The following is a 15,629-nucleotide window of genomic DNA, read 5'->3' as shown; positions in this document are numbered from 1 at the left end:
ACCCTGGTCCCATGGCCTGAATGCGGCTCCCAGTAGGGAGGCTGCCTCTGGTCACCAGAGCCCAGGTTGCCCTCTTGTCCCTTATCCCTTCTTGTTCTCATCCCCTGCCCTGGATACTTCTGCAGGACAGCTCTGACTGTCAACACAGATTCCTTCTCTGAACACAGGCAGCTTTCTAGAAGGTTCTCTTCCACCTTATCCACGGGGCACAATTGCAATAACTTCTGACCTTTGGGTGAAAGTCGAGAACTCCTGACTAGACGATATTCCAGATAAAATTTGTTGACAGAAGAATAAACCTGCTTTGGGCTCTTTCCTTTTCTTTGACTTTTTCTTTTTCCCCTTCCACTCAGAGTTGGGTAGAAGGACTGGGTAGTTTCATGGCTGGGGTACTCCTTTCTGGGCCATTTACGAGCAAGCGTCTTTGTATCACTGAGCCTCCCTTTTATCTGTAGATGGAGGTGCTGAACTGCCCGGAACGAGACGTGATGACGATCACCACCCCAGGGCGGGGTCCATCACTCTTTGCTCACTATCTCCCAGCCACGCCTGAGCTGGGCAGTTTCTGCTGAGGTTGTCCTTCTGGACTGTCATCTAGCTACGCTGGTGCTGGGTAGAGGTTGACAGGCTCCAGGATAATACCTCTGCCTGGTCACAGGTGCCAGGTCAATGCTGGGCTCCCCACGATGGCTTCTGTGCTACTCATGTGTCAATGACCACAGGCGTGGGACCATGGGGTGTCTGACGTATGGGGCAGAAACCGTATACTAGAAAATAACAGGTCTTAGGTCCAGTTTTGAGACTAGGGAAACAGAGGCAGGGAAGACGAAATAGCACATTGAAGTCACAGATGGAGCTGACACACCAAACCTTTAGGCATGAGAATTTTGTAGGTTACACAATCATGCCAGGCTGGGATATGGTGCTAGACCCACGGGTGCTGGCTACTGGGACCAATCATTCAGTCACTCATCAAACATATCTATGTGACCTAGTACACCTGCACACAAAACCTGGGATGAAACCCTGGCTTCGGAAACCCGATTTCTCACGGGCTAAGTCAGATCCTCCTACAGTCAACGCAGCCTCTGATTGTTGGGCTGGTGAGAGGCTCTGCTGACTTCAGATGGGAACGTTATCTCTTCATGTTCTCCACCTGTGCAACTCAACTAAAAGCCAGCTGGGGAGGGACTTCCAGGTTGGGGATGATGGAGACTGGGCTCGGCCTTAGCAGTCTGCCTAGAAAGAGCATGTGCATTGACCCAGGGGCAGGGATATCACTGCTACCCCAGGCAGAGTCAACTCCAGAGTCCCAGCTGTTATTTGAAAGCCAGGTCCCTAGGGTCCAAACCCTGCCTCAGTCTACCTGTATTCACTGTGGTGATATTCTGTTTAATAATTAAACTTGCCTGAAGATCAGAGTGCAGAGCTAAGTCACTAGAGGCCAGGCAGCGTTAGCTCACACCTTTAATCCCAGCGCTAGGGAGGTGGAGGCAGGAAGAGGAGAATATAAGGTGGGAGCAGACAGGAGCTCATACACAGGTTTGAGGAGACAGTTGCAGTCTGATCACCCTTTTGGTAGAGGTAAAAGGTCTCTCTAGTGGCTAGCTATACTACTTTTCTGATCTCCCAGCTTTCATCCCCTAATACCTGACTCTGGGTTTTTATTATCAATACCTATTAGAATTTGTGCTACAATTCGCTACCTAGAGTGCTTGGCCAGCCTTTCTGACCCTCCCAGAGCCTCAGTTTCCCAGTATGCAATTCAGTTTGTACTGAATTGTGGTAGGGCCTGACTGTGTGAGACAGCACAGACCCGAAATTCCTACAGCAGCGGAGCACATGGTAGGACAGAGGTAGGAGGTGGGAGGTGTTCGCCTAAATGTTTCCGGCGAGGCCTAGCTTCTTGCTGCTACTGCAACCTGCCCCTGAGGCAAGGCACACCCTGCATGAGGTCACTGTTGAGACACGGCCTTCTTCAGGCTTAGACACCTCCTGACAGTTACGTAATTGCATGAACTCTCACTAGGCTACCAGAGACCTAAACATTCCACCACCAAGACCAAGTGGCAACAGAACACAAGGACACTTTGTTACTAGAAGACCCCATCCCAAAGATGAGCCACCTGCACTGTCATTACCACAGGAAGTAAAGATAGAGGCTGGGCAGGAGCCAGTAGTGGCTTTGTCCAAGAGCATCTGGTGTGCAATGTGCACAAGACACAGGGGCGTGGGGCGGGCAGGGGGTGGGGGCAAGCAGGAGCTGTCACAAAGCTCGGGCGTGGTCACTACTTAGCTCCTCAGGTAGGACAACACCGTAAAAAGCCTGGGTGAGCTGTCTATGCAGGGAGCCTCAGGGAAAAGTCACCTCCTATGTCCTGCAGGGGCACCTCCAAGATGCCAAGTCCCATTAGATCAAAGAAAACTCAACCATTTCTGAAAAGGGTACCTCATGAGGTGGGGGAGGAACCTCCCGGTCATAAGCAGAGGGAAGAGGACCCGAGTAGGAGGGGCCGTGCTGCTGTGGTAGTCAGCCATCCTCTGCACAGAAGAAAAGGCCGGCACTGGCCTGGCAGAGAAGGGTTGAGGCTCAGGCCTTTACGGGGAGGGGGAGGTCTGTGGAGGAGCCTTGGAGCATGGTGGTAGCAGTAGCCATAGGAGGCCTATCTGAAACTGGGAGCCCCTCGACCCTGGAAGTTCCCACCAGGAGCCATGGCACCTGTCCACCCATATTAGAGGAGGTGGGCTCCTTCAGACCAGCGTGAGGGCTCTGGAATGACAGGGGCAGTGCTGGGATCCTACTGGTCACGTGACTGACTTGCAGGGACCTTAAAAGGCCGGCAGCCCCTCCCAGGGCATCAGCAAGGCCACCCAGTGGCTCTATAGTCAGCAGGGTGTGGATGCTCCAGACTAGACAAGGGCCAGAAGAAAGGCAGTGTCTCTGAATGCCTGTCCACCCAACACTATTTGCCCCAGCTGTTAAAAACTCAGCTTCTTGCTGTGGCCTTTTAAAAAAAAAGTATGTGTGTGGGGACACCTGTAAATGCTCAGAGACCAAAAGACAGTTGGAGTATCTGTTTCAAATACTCTCTGCCCACTCCTCTAAGGTAGGGTCTCTCCCTGAACCCGGGGCTCCTATTTCCTCCCCTAGGCTGGAAGCCAGCAAGCCCCAGTGGTCCTGTCTCTATTCCCTATGCTCTTGAGTTGGAGTTAGGAGAACACCGAATGCCCGGCTTGCTACACAGGCACTGAGCTCTGAACTCCCGTGTCACAACAGCATAGCAAGCATTCTCGGTCACCATTTCTCCAGCACCCCTCAATCTACCAGGCTTTTGACTCAATAGAGCTATCTGAGCAGCCTCAGAGAGACGCTCAGGGTGGTTTTTTCCTCCACGGATGGGGCTCACGCTCAGGATAGCACCCTAAATAATTTGAGGATTCAGTGGATCCAGTTCTGCAGGCTAGCCTACCCAGTGTGTGGCAAATCTAGACACTTCTGTGAACCAGCAATGACCTTGCCCCAGACCCACTCATCTCTCTCAGTGAGGATGGACACCAGCAGCTAGTGTTCTCCAGTGTCATGTTGGGGGAAAGTCACATTTCTGGGTCATTAAAGCACCTGCAAGAATGTAGCCCCAAGTCCCTGCTCCCATCTCTGCTTCTGGAAAAGTGTAACTGTCCTCAGTACCTGCAGAGACCTGTGGAAGATGCCACACCGCCAAATGTGTGACCCTGAAGGAGGAGCTCCAGGAACGGAAAACTTGTCTACACGCCGTCTGTTCTGAAGGCTGAAGTGCCAACATATCTTACCAAACATATTTTCTTTAATGACTGTGACCACGTATGAAATGTAGTTTGATCTCAGTAGTTTATTCTGGAGACAAAGCAGTGCGAGAGCCGGCCACACTTCCCACCCCCGTATTGAGAGGCAGGCCTGGGAAGGCAACATACAGACATCATCAGGCTCAACACTCAGGTCCTGTAAACGTGGTTAGTTCTGGGGTTCCGTTCCCAAGAAAGCCAACCAGCCCCTCCTCACCCGAAGGATGCTCCACCGTGGCCCTACTTGGTCGCCTCCCCAGGGCTGCAGGGTACTTCTAGTGTCCTCCATCTTATCTGGACCTAAGGACAATCCAAAGGCCTAGTTCTCTTTGCAAAGTGAGCTGATATCTTAAGACACAAGATCACCCTTGGGGGGCCCTGGGCTGATCATCCAGGGCTCCACAGGTGTCCTTTCCTGTGGGCTCTGGGGCCAGTGGGTAGTCTGCCAGCTGCTGTGGGTACAGAGTGAGTCTGAAGTGGGGCACTGCTCCCTTGGGGGCTTGCCTAGTGCTCGGTGCAAGGGACTTGCCGTGGACACAGCAGGGTTGGGCTGGGCCTTGCTGTACCAGGAGGGGCTGGTGTGTGTGTATAGGAGCAGCCCTAGCGACGGCCTCCTCTCATCTGGAAAGAGGGACCCAGCTGATGGCATGGAAAAGCAGGCATCCTCGTGGGCTAGAACACTAGGTCAGCTCTTCAGTTTCCTGTCTCAGGAGCCACCTCGAAGAGATGAGGAGGTGGAGGCCTGGAGAGTCGTGGAATGATTTGTTCAAAGTCCCAGCACAAACCCTGGGTCCCGACAGATCCCTGGACTCCTAGCTAGGTAGCCTCCTTCCTGGGTCCCGGCGAGCAATAGAGCTAGGCTGGAGAGTATAGTAGCCTGGTGTATTCTACAGAGTCAGTAAAGACTGGCAATAGTTAGGGGGCTTTGGCTCCACCCACTGGAGGCTTCTTTCCCTTCCCACAGCCCAGACCCCCAGTACAGAGCTCCCAAAGGGTCAACTGCTCCCCTGGCTTTGGAGAAGAAGGGTCAGCTGCACAAGGGCAAGGGTTAGCTTTGGAGAAGACCACATCTGGGAAAGGAGGACGGTGAGGTCGGTGTGGGCAGATGTGGAGAGGGGAGGAATGGGGGAAACATTCATCCTTTTGCCTGCTTAGCTGCAACAGCCTGGCCCGATATGGGCTCCTTCCAGGGTGCCTGGAAGCCTGGCCCACACAGCAGCCATGAAGACAGACAGACATGCACACACACACACTTGCATGACAACCACACACACATGCACACACCCCACTTCACATTCAGACCTAGTGTTGAGAACACAAGCGTGTGTAAACTCAGTGAGGAGATCTGCACAGGACTCAGGCGGCATCCTCGACGCTGGACCACTTGGTGCTCTGCTCTGTCTCCCCCCTCTCATTCCGATCATAACATCAGAAAATCAGGTAAAAATTTAAAACAGAGAAGCATCAGATCACTGGGAATTCTTAGTAGTGTTCCCGTTCGGAGCTGCTGGCCCAGTGAGTGTGTTCCACGCTCTGCGCCGCCCCTCTGGGTCCTGGGCTCTGTGACTACTGTGAAGATGCCTTAGTGGCCAGGGAGGCCACACAGTGCTGCTGGAAGCTGGGTGACACACCGGTGGTGCAGCCAAGTCTCTGATGCGGCAGCTTGGCGGAGCCACCGGCGCCCATGTTGCCTGCTTCGGTCTCAGTCTTCCAGGCTGTGTCCTGGCCCTTTATGCTGCCACAGCAGCCAGGGCTGGCACTGCACGTCCGCTCACCAGCCAGGCTGCCCGCCTGTTCCGCCAGAAGCCTGTTGTGCCTCAGCGGGGCCACTTCCTCCATGGCAGCTCCGCCTGTGCTCTGGCCTTGCAGGACTGTGGCAATGTGGTTCAGGAGGTCGGTAAAGAACTCGCTCACACCCTCATAGCCTGGAGGGGAGACAGAAGGTACTGGGCATTAGCCAGGGACTATGAGAGGAGACAGAAGCAGAAGTAACGGAACGGACGGGCTCCTGGGACTCGGGGGGCATTTTCAGTATCGCAGAGTGGTGGGAGCCACAGAGCCTGGCACACACGGTCCTCAAGGCTGGCCCTTGACCACTGTCTAATCCCTGAGTGTGAAATTCCGCAGCTCCAGCTGATAAAGATGAATCTTGTTTTTGTTGGGCATTGCCCTGGCTTACCCACTGCTATAGTTTGGGTAAGTAGTGTGCGTTCCAAAGTCCATGTGTTAAAATGTTTGTCGTTAGCTCAAGGAGCTGCTGGGAGGAATTGGAAGAGCCCGCTAAGGAGACCGGCTAGTCATTTCAGACACACTTTCTCTCCCCTCAGGTAACCAGTGGCCTCTGCCAGTACTTCCCATATATCTGCCCTGTCACAGGCACAAATCAATGGGGAGAAATCATCATGGACCGAAACCTTCAAAACCCAAATAACCAAAATAACCTTTCCTCTTTAAGCTGATCATCTTGGCCATTTTGTTCCAGTAACGGAAAACGAAGGAACATAACCAGTCAACACTGACATGATGCAGTCAGACGGCAATGCCAGAACGTATTCCTCATGCGCTTACTGATCAACTTCAGTCTGGCCTCAGACCTGGGTCCTGGTCACTGTGACCTATCTGGAGGCTCAACTTTTTTGTGCACACAAACACAGGGAGGCCAGCTCTCACAGGAGGACTAGAACTGGGTGGGTCTGAGCCAGAAGCCACAGCCCAAACCAAATCTGTTCCCCAGACTCCAAGGACCAGCACCTAGGAACAGACTGCCAAGACCACCGTCTCTGGCATAGAAACTTATGGTAACTTATGGTAACACTTTCACACACACACGTGTGCACACACGTGTGCACACTGCAAACACAAATGCGAGAAGAGACTCCAGGAATTACCCAGCAGGCTTCAGATTCGGGGTGAGGATTTGGTCCCCAGGCCCCTGGGCTATCTTGTGTCATTTGGCAAACCACCCTGTGGTTTTGAGGAAGCCCGAAGCAAGGGCACTCATGGTGAAGCTAACAAAGCGGCTGGCACGGTACATCATTACACATGTCAATGCCATCTTCACAACTCTGTCTCCAGTAGACAGGAGATGAAGGAGTGCCAACCATGAAGGGGAAGATGGCAACACTTCTGTGCTGGTGTTCCCAGAGTGTCAGAGTGCCAATCACTGGGCTATGAGCTTCATGGTCCTTGGCTCACTGCCCATGCTCCTCAGCCCATCTTACAGGGGACCTGGAGGCTCTGTGAGGCCCCAGGTTACAAAGCTTCTACATGATAGAACTGTGATGCGATCCTCTGATCTTATCTATGTGTTTAATACCTAGTACCCAGAGACCCCACTGTGGGACTCAGTATGCCGCTAGCTCTGGAAATGAGGGTGAAGGGCAGGGCAGACATGGGGCTAGGTATGATACAGGGAGGGGAAACCAGGACCCAGTCGAGTTGCTAAGAAACGGAGAAGGCTGCTCCCTGGTAACCACTCTGCTTTTGCTCCCGGATGAAGCCCAGGGGACCAGGTAGACTAGATCAGTGAGTGAGAGGAAATGTCCCAGAGGACAACAGCCACTTCCTTGGGGGCCTGTGATAAACAGGCTGAGGTAGGTTGGCGTTTGCCAGCCTGGGAGGTGAAAACTAGCAGGGCAGGGTGCCAGCTCCATGCCCAACATCAGGCAAACCTATTTGTCTGCTACATAAGAAATGCTCCCACTCGTACAGAAGCGAAGTGGGGGCTGAAGGAAGATTGTCTAGACCATTGCAGAGTGAAGAAGTGGGCCAAGATCGGAACCCTGGGGTTCTAAGACATCAAAGGCCTTAGGGTCGGTGTGAAGGCTCTGGGCTAATGAGTCCCAGTCCTGTGGGGACTGTAACCATGGATGCATGGTTCTTTAGCTCCCAGCATCACCTCTCATGGGCAAGCAGAGCTCACAGTAGCTCTCTCGTGCCACAGAACACGGCAGGGCCAGTAGCACAGGCTGCTTCTGCCACTCAGGTTTCCTCATCTCCCAAGCTGGGTATTCCGACAGAGCTTCCACCTACCCCGGTGCCCCACATGCTTCCCGAGAAGAAGCAGGACCAAGCCCGTACTTCTGCTGGGCCCAGAGGGCTGGTTCTACACCTTGGATGGTAAACCGAGTCACCTCCCAGACACCAGCTTCTCTTTGCCTGAGGCCCCTGGGACAATAGGACCCTTCAGCCATCCCTCAGCATCAGGCTCACCATCAAACTGGTGGTCACAGACCCACCCCGGTGCCCCATTCCACTGGAACAACCCAGCCCTAGGGTCCCCTGGCAGAAGACTGTATTCACACTGGCTCTCGGTGGCTGTCTCCCTGAAAACGGTAGAGGCTCTCCTGCCTTTATGATACATTTAATTTTTTGAGCTGGGAGGGGCTGCCCATCACTAGTGGAAGAGTGTATCCCCTCCTCCCAAGGCTTTTTCAGGGGCCCTGTCACCCACCCTCAACCCATTAGTGAGCCGTGTGTGCTCTTGGATCACCCCACATCTTCACTTCATCTTTATGATGCTCCCGACACAGCAAGCCCCTCACTCTATACCCTAGCTTTCCTCAAAGGTTCCACTGCCTCCACCCACAAGCTGAGAAACTCAATGGGCTGGGTCTGAGTATGATGGCTAGACCCAGGCCTCAGAGGCTCCGCTCTGATCCTGTCCGGTCCCATTTCACCCCTCCTGGTACCCAAGCTGGTCCACCTCCAGTGTTGGTTCCTTCCCTTTGAGGAACTCTCGGGCATCCATACACGACAGAGTGGTCACCAGTGGCTCCACTGTCCATCTTCTTCCTCCCAACTGTGGTGTGAGGGCTGAGAGCAGGACATGTAGCCTCTGGCAGATGCCAGCTGAATGACAGATGGAGCTGTTGGGCTCTTTGGGGTCCCTAGCTTCCTGCTGCGAACTGTTATGCCGTGGAGTGGCTCATGTACTCTCTGAGCAGTGAAAGGAACAAAGGCACTGAGTACCCAGGATGCCCGGGGTTTGGTGTGGTAGCCTCCTGGTCACTCACACCCCTGGGCAGTAAGGGGGAGCTTGCTATTCCTCCACATCAAGAAAATGAAGAATAGCCAGGAACACCACATTGCCAGCTACTCAGGAGGCTGGAGGGGTGGAAGTGGGTATGAGCTGAGAGCGTAGGGCCAGCCCGAGGCAGGGATACCTGGGTCTGGAGAAGTACATGGCCCTGCTCTGGGGCCATGGAGACCCAAAGCTAGACTCCAAGTCTTTTTCATCCGATCCCCAACCCCCACCCCAGGATTCCAGGACAAGGTCTTATTATGTAGCTCTGTATGGCTTTAAACTCATGGCAATTCTCCTGCCTTAGCCTCCCAAGTGCTGGCAGACTTCTACACCTCTCAGCTGCAGCGATGATGCACGGGCCACCGGTCTTAGGGTCTCCAGGACACACAGGTGCTTGTGAGCGCTAGCTGTGGACTTTATACCCGCTCTCCCTGCTAGCCCAATGGTTCTCGAATAGGGCTCGGTTGGTATTATTCCCCAGGGCCCCTGACTGACTGGAGACTAAGAGATACTCAGTGGGGTGAGGCTCCAGCAGAGAGCAGGGAGGGGATGGAGAGTGGCGGTCTTTGTGGCGGCAGGCACTATAGCGGGGAATGCCGTGGCAAGGCTTGGGCCTGGATCTCAGCCTCGCAGTTCAGGACACTGGAAGCAGCACCTGCCCAGGAGGGGCTGGCCCTGCCATTACACACTGTGTGACGTCAGAAGAATGCTTCCACTGGAGGGGCCTCCATTTCCCTACCCGTGAATGATAGGGGGTTGAGTCTTTTCCAAGTTCCTTTTACTCCTTTGGGTCTAGTAGGGCCAATGGGATGGGCTGATTAGGCCAGCCCCAGCTAAGGCTGATGATAGGATCGAAAGATTGGGGTGAGAGAATACAGTGTTGTGGGGTGCTTGGGTGTGGCGTACCCCCACAGTTAGCCATCCAGGGCTTCACTGATCTCAGCATCTTAAGAGCCGAGACTGCAAAAGGGTAGCACTTGCTCTAGACCACAGAATGAAGAGGGGCTCTCCCATCTCCAATCAAGCTGACTCACTTCCCACCCCCTGAAGACACCAGGTAGCCAGGGGATCACCAGCGCAGGGTCACCTTGCCCTGTTGCTCACCTGGGAAGGCGTTGACGTCAATGACAGCGTGCTGCCCGGTTTGGTTGTTAATGATGATATCAATTCCAAAGAGTGACACTCCCAGAGCCTGCCGCAGTGCCCGTGACAGTTCCCGGATGACCTCATCACTGGGCCGTTCGAACACACCCTCAATCTTGTCCAGCTGCCAATACAGACACAAGTAAGGCTTCCGGGGCTAAGATATCACACAAAGGTGTAGTCCCCTCTCATGAGAGGACCTATTGTCCTTCTGACCAGGGGGTGGGACCAACCCACCATGGCCAAGCCTGCCAGGGTCTGGAAGACCAAGGACTCTATATAAGGGTGCTTATGGCCAGTGTATGAAGCAGGGCGCTTAGTGCTCACGCACTACTGAGGCTGGTATCAGTATAGGGGGCCAGGGGCTGGTCCAGGTTCACAGAAGCTAGACGTACAGGGCAGGATTTGGATCCAGATTTTCGGTTTTGAAAACCCAGTCCTATGGGAAGCGAGAAAGGTGATGGACTGTTACAGAAGCAGACAGAGGTGAAGAGAGCACTGGGCCAGAGCTTGAAGGCAGAGAAAACTAGCAGCCAGTCAGGGAGAGAAGGGGCACAGGTGTACTGACCAGCACCACGGTACCGCACCATCTTTGCTGGCATCCTATAGGAGTGAGGCTGAGGGCCTAGGGAACCCAAGCAGCCATGTGTGTGCTTTTCTCTTCCCAGCTGTGATGACCTAAGTACCTGCAAACAGCATCCCATCCCACGTGACCAGCGCTCTCCCAAAGACGCTGCTGGCAGATGCTCTTGCCTGACTCTAAGCCCAGCTTCCTGCAAAGTTCTCCACAGGCCTCTAGTCCAAGTTGGCCTGCCCTGCCCACGACACCTCCAGAGTCACACATTTTCTGCTCTGGTATGGATGGCCTGGGAAAGGTATGTGTCCTCACATACAGCTGTCGGCCAGGGCCTCTGAGGAAGAGAAGGCCCAGGGAGGGACCGCAGGGTAAGGGTATGGATTTAAAATCCCATCAGAGATTTCTCAGTTCTATGGACTTGGAGAAAGTATCAGGCCTGTGCCTCTATTTGCATATCTGTACAATGGGATTGATCAGGCCTCCATCTTAGAACTGCTAGAAGGGGTACCAGGGAGGGGACTCCACAGGTCTGGCTGTGAGGAGATGTGGCTCCTGAACACAAGGACACAGACTACAGGGCCTCCTGTCGAAGTTACTCACAATAGTGTGCACACTATCTGCCAGTAAGTACTGAGTTCTGGGGGATGGGGTGGGCTTAAGCCCAAGTGAAGAACAAAACTGTGCCGAAAGCTTTAAGTGCACTGGGCCGGAGAGGTGGCTCAGCAGGTAAAATCTTGTGTACCAATCCTGGTGACCTGAGTCTGACCCCCGGGACCCACATGGACGAAACAGAGCACTGACTCCTGAAAACTGTCCTCTGACCTCCGCACACAAAAGCCCATGAATCGGAAAAGAAATTTTTAAATCGGGCGGTAGTGACGCACACCTTTAATCCCAGCACTCGGAAGACAGAGGCAGGTGGATCTCTGTGAGTTCAAGGCCAGCCTGGTCTACGTTCCAGGACAGCCAGGGCTACATAGAAAAATCCTGTCTCAAAAATCGAAAGAAAGAAAGAGAGAGAGAGAGAGAGAGAGAGAGAGGGAGGGAGGGAGGGAGGGAGGGAGGGAGGGAGGGAGGGAGGGAAGGAAGGAAGGAAGGAAGGAAGGAAGGAAGGAAGGAAGGAAGGAAGGAAGGAAGGGAAGGAGGAAGGTAGGTTAAGCACAGAACACCTTAGGCCTCAGTCTATTTAGGGCTAAAAGGGGCACTCAAACAGCCCCTTGAACTGTAACTGCAGCACTTGTCCAGGGGCCAAAGGTTCCAGATAGCCTAAATACCCACTAGTCGACAAATGAACCGACTGTAGCTTTCCACGCAGAGAAACGTGGTTTGTCCTTACAAGGGTCTGGAGTTCTTCCACTTCACTGTGCTGAGTGACAGGAACCAGCCAGGATCCCGCGTATACAAAATGCCCAGCACAGTTTGAATCCATGCAGATGGAGGTCAGACCCAAGGTGGCCAGGGGCTGGGTTGGGAGGAATGGGGACTGAGTGTTCATGGGAACAAGCGAGGAAAATGATTTGGAAATATAGGTGTGTCCATATGGTATTGGGAGTGTGACTCTTGCTATTAAATTGGTCACTTAGGGGCTGGAGAGATGGTTCAGCAGTTAAGAGCACTGGCTGCTCTTACAGAGGAAATGGATTTGGTTGCCAGCACCCCCTGGGATCCGATGCCTTCTTCTCGTGTCTGTAGACACTACGTGTATATCATGCACAGACATACATGCAGGCAAAACACTCATAAACATACAATAAAAATAATTAAATCTTTCCAAATAAACCTTTAAAATATTTACACATGTGGATTTTTATCTCAATGTAAAAAGAACAGAAAACATTGGGTGTAGTGATGCGTAACTTTAATCCCAGCATTGGGGCAGAGGCATCTCTGTGAGTTTAAGGTCAACCCGCTTTACATAGAGAGTTCCAGGCCAGTCAGGGCTACAAAGTGAGACCCTATCTCAAAACAAGACAACTGTACTGGCTGGTTTTATGTCACCTTGATATAAACTGGAGACACTGGAGAGGAAGAAGCCTCAGTTGAGTGAATGCCTCCATAAGATCGGGCTGTCGGCAAGCCCTAGGGCATTTTCTCAATTAGTGATTGATGGGGTCAGGGCCCACCTCATTGTGGGTAGTGCCATCCCTGGGCCGGTGGCCCTCGGTTCTTTAAGAAAGTAGGCTGAGTGGGCCAGTAAGCAGCACCCCTCCATGGCCTCTGCATCAGCTCCTGCCTCCAGGTTCCTGCCCTGCTTGAGTTCCTGTCCTGACTTCCTTTCATGATGGATTGTGCTCTGGAAGAGTAAGCCAAATCAACCCTTTCCTCCCCAGGTTGCTTTGGTCATGGTGTTTCATCATAGCAACAGTATCTGTAACTAGGACAACAGCCAAATAGAAAAGTCCTGGCCACTAATACAAAGAATCTTAAAATAGACAGCAGGACCCTTCCACTTGAAACTCTGGTGTCCAGTGCCTGACCTAGGGAAAGTATTTCCTCAGGGGCAGCTGCCATCTGGCTACCATGGGCACTCAGCTCTGCCTGAGCTTCCTAGCCACATGGATCAGTGGATTGGCCCAGCCCATGGCCCCAACCAAGTCAGAGACCAGCCTTGGCCTTCCTGTCTCCGCTATGTGGCTCTGATCCATCATAAGGCCCTCCTGGACCTTGTTTTTCCACCCCAATGAATAGGCTAATAAAAATACCTAGGCCATAAAGCTCAGTTGATATCTAAGGCTCACGGTGTGGTGTCTGGGTGCATGGCAGCCCTCGCCACTGCCTGTTAGAGAGCCCCGTGACACGCTGTTTATAAAAGTACTTTCTCAGCTCAGCTGAGGAATCTCAGAAATCCTCCTGAAGCCATTTGATTATCCAAAACCAAACAGCCGGCCTAGGACTAGATAAAGGCATAGAAATGGGCCCGTGGATCCAAGCCAATTGCTCTGTGAGGTTCTGGGAAAGGAGGAAGAGACGAGGCGAGCAGGCGCTCCTGTGGGTTGACCTGGTGACCCTCAACTCCGATGCTAAACTTACAGATGTACACACTGGGCACAGGTACTGCTAGTTAACCCACAGATCTCAGGTACTTTAGGGCAAGATGAAGAAACTGAGGCTCGGGCAGGTGATGCGACTCAGGTCAGACCTCAGGCAAGGCCAACGAGAACTCCCCTTCCCCATTATGGCAGCACTGGGGATGGATCCTAAGGCCGTGTGTGTGTGTGTGTGTGTGTGTGTGTGTGAGAGAGAGAGAGAGAGAGAGAGAGAGAGAGAGAGAGAGAGATCACAGCACTCTTTGGGGTAGGGGGAGGATGAGTGTCATGGCCACTGGTTTCTGGGGATAGAATCAACTGCCAGTCCAGCTTGAAGGTGTCCTGGAGGGTGACGTCCCCAGGGAAAAGGCTGTGCTTGGCATTCTTTTCCTTTCACGGGGTGTCAGCTCTGAAGGGTTCCAGGCACTGAGTGGACGTGTGGGTAATCACAGGCCTCAGGTGTATGGGGACCCTACACCTGTTGTGCTTTAGGTAGACCGTTTCCATTCTCAGATGAAGAAACAGGCAACTGGCCAATAGGTGACGATTCAAGAAGGTGACTTCAGGTGGCTCACTGCTTCTAGCTCTCACAGGGTTCCTATGGCACTGGTTAATGGCTCCAGTGGCCGGCAGCCCTGTACTGTGCATGGACACTACCAAGGACAGCCCCTCAGGAAGGCTGTGGAAGGTCAACTCCCTTCTGCCACCCTGTTGAGCTGGGTTTCCAGTGGCTGAATGGGAGGGACAGGGTGCCAGCGATCCTGAGACATGGGGAAGAAAGCCTTCCCCCATAAAAGATGCTACTCAGGGTGCACAGCCAGCTCTGTGCATCTGCTGGCGCAGGTGGATGGATGAAATGGCTCGGTGTGGACAGGGGCTTGCCATGCTAAAGTCCTGAGTTCAGTCATGAGAGTAACATATAGGGACAGAAAGAACCAACTCTACTGAGCAGTCCTCTGACTTCCAGGTCCCTGTCAATGCCACACTCTATTTCTGAGCATAGAGTTGCATCTTCAAAGGAAACAAAAGCAACTAGTTGAGCTAATGGCACAAACCTCTAAACTCGGCCCTAGATAGGCAGAGGTGGGCGGATCTGTTAGTTCAAGGCCAGCTAAAGCCACCCAGTGAGACCCTGAACCAAACAACAAAGGAACTGCTGGGCTGCTCAAGACAGTAGTCTGGAACACAACACCAGGCCAGGGCCATGAAACCAGGTCAAGCATCAGACACTGGCAGCTTCTGTTACTGAGTCCAACCAGGAGAGGAAGAAGGCCCCACCCAGGGCTCCCAGAACACCTGGCGGCACCTCAGGAGAGGCTCTGGGTTCAGAGTGTGGTGGGAAGCCACTGGAGGTCAGACTTGGTGGGGGAGGGATGAGGGATGAGAGAAGACTGTGGCCCTAAGGTATTTTGTCATTAGCAAGGAATGACATTTCTAGAGGACTCAACTTTGCAATCAGGTGGGGATCAAACCCCTACTTGCCTGTGTGAGCTCAGTTGGCGATGTCCCCAAGCTTCCTGAGACTCCTTTCTGTGTCCATGAAGCTGCTGTGAGGCCACTAAGGCCTCTCCGCTAAACCTGACGCAGATGCTCACTCAACCCCAGCCGTAATGTCAAGAATGAGGGCGCTACGTGGGAGAGCTGCCCCCACTGTAAGCAGTCCTCACAGGCCCACTGTGCTCCCATGTCAGGCACATACGTGGCCGTGATGCCCACTGACACGACTGTGTGGGCTGGTTGTGTGAGGGCAAGGGTTCTTCCTGCCACCCTGGCACGCCAGATAGTTCTGCAGGGGACACTCCTTGGGCAGGACACACTCTTATCTGGGCTCAGACTCAGCTGGCTTCACGCTAGGCCATCATGGAGAGGAGACATACCTCGGTGAGGACCGATGACGATTCTGGCTTTGACACGTTGTGGCTGTTGAAGAAGATGGACTCACGATCTGAAAAAACAGACAGGGAGCGGATTAGACCTGAGACAGCAACGCCGACACCAGGGGGCAGCACCACCCCAGGCACGCTCTAAGGTGGCT

The 15,629-nt window shown here is 53.3% G+C and overlaps 1 protein-coding gene across 3 annotated transcripts in view; it reads right to left on the bottom strand.

Annotated features, from left to right (window-relative positions):
* Positions 1-3,849: 3,849 nt before the first annotated feature.
* Itpk1 (inositol-tetrakisphosphate 1-kinase) overlaps positions 3,850-15,629 on the bottom strand; it is a 137,442-nt gene continuing 125,662 nt past the window's right edge. For all 3 annotated transcript variants that reach the window (XM_038337609.1, XM_038337611.2, XM_038337610.1), the window contains 3 exons: positions 15,472-15,539; positions 9,953-10,115; positions 3,850-5,747 (listed from right to left, as the gene is read on the bottom strand). In XM_038337609.1, the coding sequence (XP_038193537.1) occupies positions 5,389-5,747; positions 9,953-10,115; positions 15,472-15,539 (590 nt within the window). In that variant the 3' untranslated portion in view covers positions 3,850-5,388. The remainder of the gene's footprint in view (positions 5,748-9,952; positions 10,116-15,471; positions 15,540-15,629) is intronic.

The sequence above is a fragment of the Arvicola amphibius genome, chromosome 7, assembly GCF_903992535.2.
Source record: "Arvicola amphibius chromosome 7, mArvAmp1.2, whole genome shotgun sequence".
NCBI lineage: Eukaryota > Metazoa > Chordata > Mammalia > Rodentia > Cricetidae > Arvicola > Arvicola amphibius.
This window is presented reverse-complemented; position numbering and strand designations above follow the sequence as displayed.